This window comes from Hibiscus syriacus, unplaced genomic scaffold (genome assembly GCF_006381635.1).
Source record: "Hibiscus syriacus cultivar Baekdansim isolate YM2019G1 unplaced genomic scaffold, ASM638163v2 tig00110637_pilon, whole genome shotgun sequence".
Taxonomy (NCBI): domain Eukaryota; kingdom Viridiplantae; phylum Streptophyta; class Magnoliopsida; order Malvales; family Malvaceae; genus Hibiscus; species Hibiscus syriacus.
In genome coordinates, this window is record NW_024062808.1 from 5,457,850 (window position 1) to 5,461,351 (window position 3,502).

The 3,502-nt window shown below is 37.8% G+C and overlaps 1 protein-coding gene and 1 long non-coding RNA gene across 2 annotated transcripts; both read right to left on the reverse strand.

Annotated features, from left to right (window-relative positions):
* Window positions 1-642: 642 nt before the first annotated feature.
* LOC120136927 (putative ion channel POLLUX-like 2) lies at window positions 643-1,733 on the reverse strand. The gene is made up of 6 exons (XM_039152856.1): window positions 1,705-1,733; window positions 1,510-1,596; window positions 1,296-1,380; window positions 1,085-1,212; window positions 846-965; window positions 643-697 (listed from the first exon to the last, which is right to left on the reverse strand). The coding sequence occupies exons 1-6, from the start codon at window positions 1,731-1,733 to the stop codon at window positions 643-645; spliced, it is 504 nt and encodes a 167-aa protein (XP_039008787.1).
* A 25-nt stretch (window positions 1,734-1,758) lies between these two features.
* Window positions 1,759-2,195, reverse strand: LOC120136800. The gene is made up of 3 exons (XR_005517374.1): window positions 2,170-2,195; window positions 1,907-2,061; window positions 1,759-1,822 (listed from the first exon to the last, which is right to left on the reverse strand). It is a non-coding gene; the product is annotated as an uncharacterized LOC120136800 (long non-coding RNA).
* Window positions 2,196-3,502: the final 1,307 nt, after the last annotated feature.

A 3,502-nucleotide genomic window follows, 5' to 3' on the forward strand; every position in this document is an offset into this window, starting at 1 on the left:
ATGGATGACAGTTGAGGCATGAAACATAAACCCTAATTAGATTTAGGGTTTCCTTTAGGCCACAGAATATGGGCTTATGTATTTGGGTTGGGGCTGTTTGTATTTTGGATCTGAAATAATAAAATTTATTTAATAATAATAATAATAATAAAATTATTATAGTAATAATAAAATATAATAAAAAAAATAAATAATAAATAATGAGTAATGGACAAAAAATTTAATGTCTACAGTGCAATTAGCAATACCTACGTGAATAAAAGAGAATATATAAGTAGTAGTATTGCTCCATTTCAAGAAGTTGAAGAAACTCTCTACAGTAGCACACATTCAGATACATAGACATAATTATTTAAAAAAAAAGATACGTGGACATAAAAAGCTATAATGATTTCTTCAAGGGTACGAGGTTTAGCTATCCGATAAATCGACAAGTCATATTTCTGTTCCAAAAGGAAAGATTACATTTAAGTCCTGCAAACCACAGTCCATCCTACAGAACGAAGTGATTTACAGAGACCAGTATATCTGCATGATAATATCTATTGATGCTAAATTGCAGAGCTTAACTTTTAAATGCGGAGGAACACAAACGTAAAAAGTTCAAGTTGACATACTTCGTCAGTTTCCTTAAGAATTTCATCATCCTTGGGATGGAAGTATATCTGACCATCCCGAAAATACCACAAACAACTGCCTGAAAAGAAACCAACACAAGGAAACAGCACGGAAGTTCTTACCTCTATGAACACAAAGTTAAGCGAAAGTGTTACGACATGGAAACCCCGTCTTATTCTTCTATTAGTCAGTCCTGTTAGACTAGGAAAACGGCAAAGATTGAATACGTTCTCTGCAATAACACGGCACTAGTTAGTGCCGGTGAAGAAAGGTAGAGCACAACGACATGGACAACGATCCAGAGTTTTATAGGTCGAGCTAAAGGAATCAGAACCATCCTGAAATATCTAAGAGTCGAGAAGTAAACATGATATCATAATCGTTATGCACTTATGCTCTGTGTCTTTCCAACATCACAATAATAACTGTCAATGAGATCTTGTGCTTTACTTTTATAAATAAGTGCCTATATATCTTAATGAGCCCCTTTTGCCGAGAACATTGAACAAATAGTTTAGAAGCGTCATTTTCTACTGGCTCTACTTTCAGTCCGGAGATTGACTTTAAGAGCTCACATGTAGTGGAATTTGAAACCTGCATCAGAAAAAGGGTCCAAAATTAAACTCGACATTTCTCATCGAGTACTATTATTCCCATGGTTATGCAAATGAAAATACCTCGACAATTGTCGGTACAGATTCGATCTTGGGAATAGGTTGAAGTGCTAATACAGATAGAAATGCATCAGAATCAATTCCATACCTAATCAGTTAACAAACAGTAATCACTAAACGTGAGCGTAACAAAGCCTGGAAACATAATATTATTACGTAAATCTTCAACTAAACTTCGCAACATGGTTCTTTGAAAAGAAGTCAATAGAGGTCTTACTGGTCTCCTCTTGTAGGCAATATGAAAATGGCGCGTGCCTTATTGGCTGCTGCTCTCTGAAAGGATTTTGTCAAACTAAGGCTACAACTGCACAAGCAGAAGCCAATGTTTAAGAAATGGAAACTTAATGCAACGAATCGAATACACTTCGAATCAAATACGTTTTATGAAGTTTGTATGTTTGGGGAATAGGGCATTGTTCTTGTACCTCTTTGTAAGGACATCAATATGGTTAAGATCCTTGGCAGTGTTGTCAGTTAGTTTGTCCATTTGCTTTCTCGGAAGATCTGACATAAGAAGAATTCTCTGCCTCCTATGAAAATATAATTTGTGTCGAAACGAATAATTATGCATGAAAAAGAGGAAATAAAAAATACGGTGGAGGCATAATGTTTACGTTGCTGTAGCAGTCCCTAAACGCACAGCGAATTGATGAGATCGATCTAGTTGCTTTAGAATGAAAGACAGACGACCGTTTAAACCACAAATGATAATATAATCAGACTCCAAAACTTGCATTTGTGCTCCTTCCCTGAGTTTTTGCATGTTTCTCTGTCACCCAAAAAAGAAATTTCAAAGGCATCTATGGCAGCTTATGTAAATGATGAGCTATTAGAAAAAAAGGAAGAGTTAAAACGAGCTCTGGTAAGAACTACTTACTCTGAACTATTCTGTCATTGTGCTTATGTAAATAATGAACTACTTTTATACAATTCATGGAGTTAGTTTATTCAACGAATTAGATAAGCAGGCAAAAGGTAAGCTTGTAGCCACTGATGTCTGACGTAGATGTCGAAATAGGTCATGGACTATCTTTGTTATTGAGTTGACAAACTCTAGTCGCATCAGTCTCAGTAAGAAAAGCGATGATAGAGTTCTAGAGACCAGTTTCCTATGGTGATCCTTCACCTTCAAGGATGACAATCCAAGGAAAGACTGCATAATCATAAGATGATAATGGTTGGGAAAAGAAAGATATCATGAGTGCAGGTCTTCATATGAAGTCGAAAGAACATATTATAGCATCAAGAAAGAAGATCCTTATTAACTATTTGGAAATTCAAGATTTAGGACTCACCAGAGAACTATTATGCAGGTCCTTCCTAAAGAGTTCATTATTTGAATTATCTGAAATACACTTTGTTAGTTGTACGATTGAATAGGTTTTCCTAGATTAATTCTAACTCTAATCCTAAAAATTAGGATATTGTACTAGAGTAAGACTACAAGGTAATATAGTTCTAGTAGTAAACTAACTCCATGAATTGTATAAGAGTAGGCATGTACTCCCGTAAATTCAATAACAATTATCAAGAGAATTATTTTCTTCCTATTCTCTGGCTTTTACGGTTATTTACATGTTATCAGGAGTCGATCATAAATTTACTCCTGTCGTCGTGTGACAAACCTCCGATCGGCAGTGCGCCTTCATTGCAGCACCGTCTTCTCTGTAGTGCAGTCCCCGCCGCAGCACCACCGTTGGTGAATTCCTCGTTGGACCGTCACCTTTGCAGCACGACCCATCCTCCTCACGGTGCCTTCCTCGTGGTGTCTCTGTTACAGCGCTGCCCTCATCACAACTGTAGCACTTCCCATTTATTACGGCCATTCAACAAGACCCATCTGCTTTTGCCACCGTTTGGTAACTCCCCAGCCAGCCCTGTCTCCTCGCCGCACAGCCCGTACGACAGTCATCGTAGCGTCGATCTCCTCAATTCTCCTATTTTCACTTATAGCAGTGTTCCATGCTAGTTCGATACATATCCCAAGCCCTCAATTTGCTTCTCCACCCAGCCAACGTCAACCATGACAGCTGCTAACTCCTCGGATGATATCTCAGAGGTTCTCTCTCCCTTGCCTCATTTGATTTTTGCTGAGAATTCTTCTGCTTCTATCACTTGTCATCGGTTAAACGGTGACAATTACATCCCTTGGTCCCAATCGGTTCACCTCTACATCATTGACCGTCGCAAACAGTATCTTCTCTTGGAGT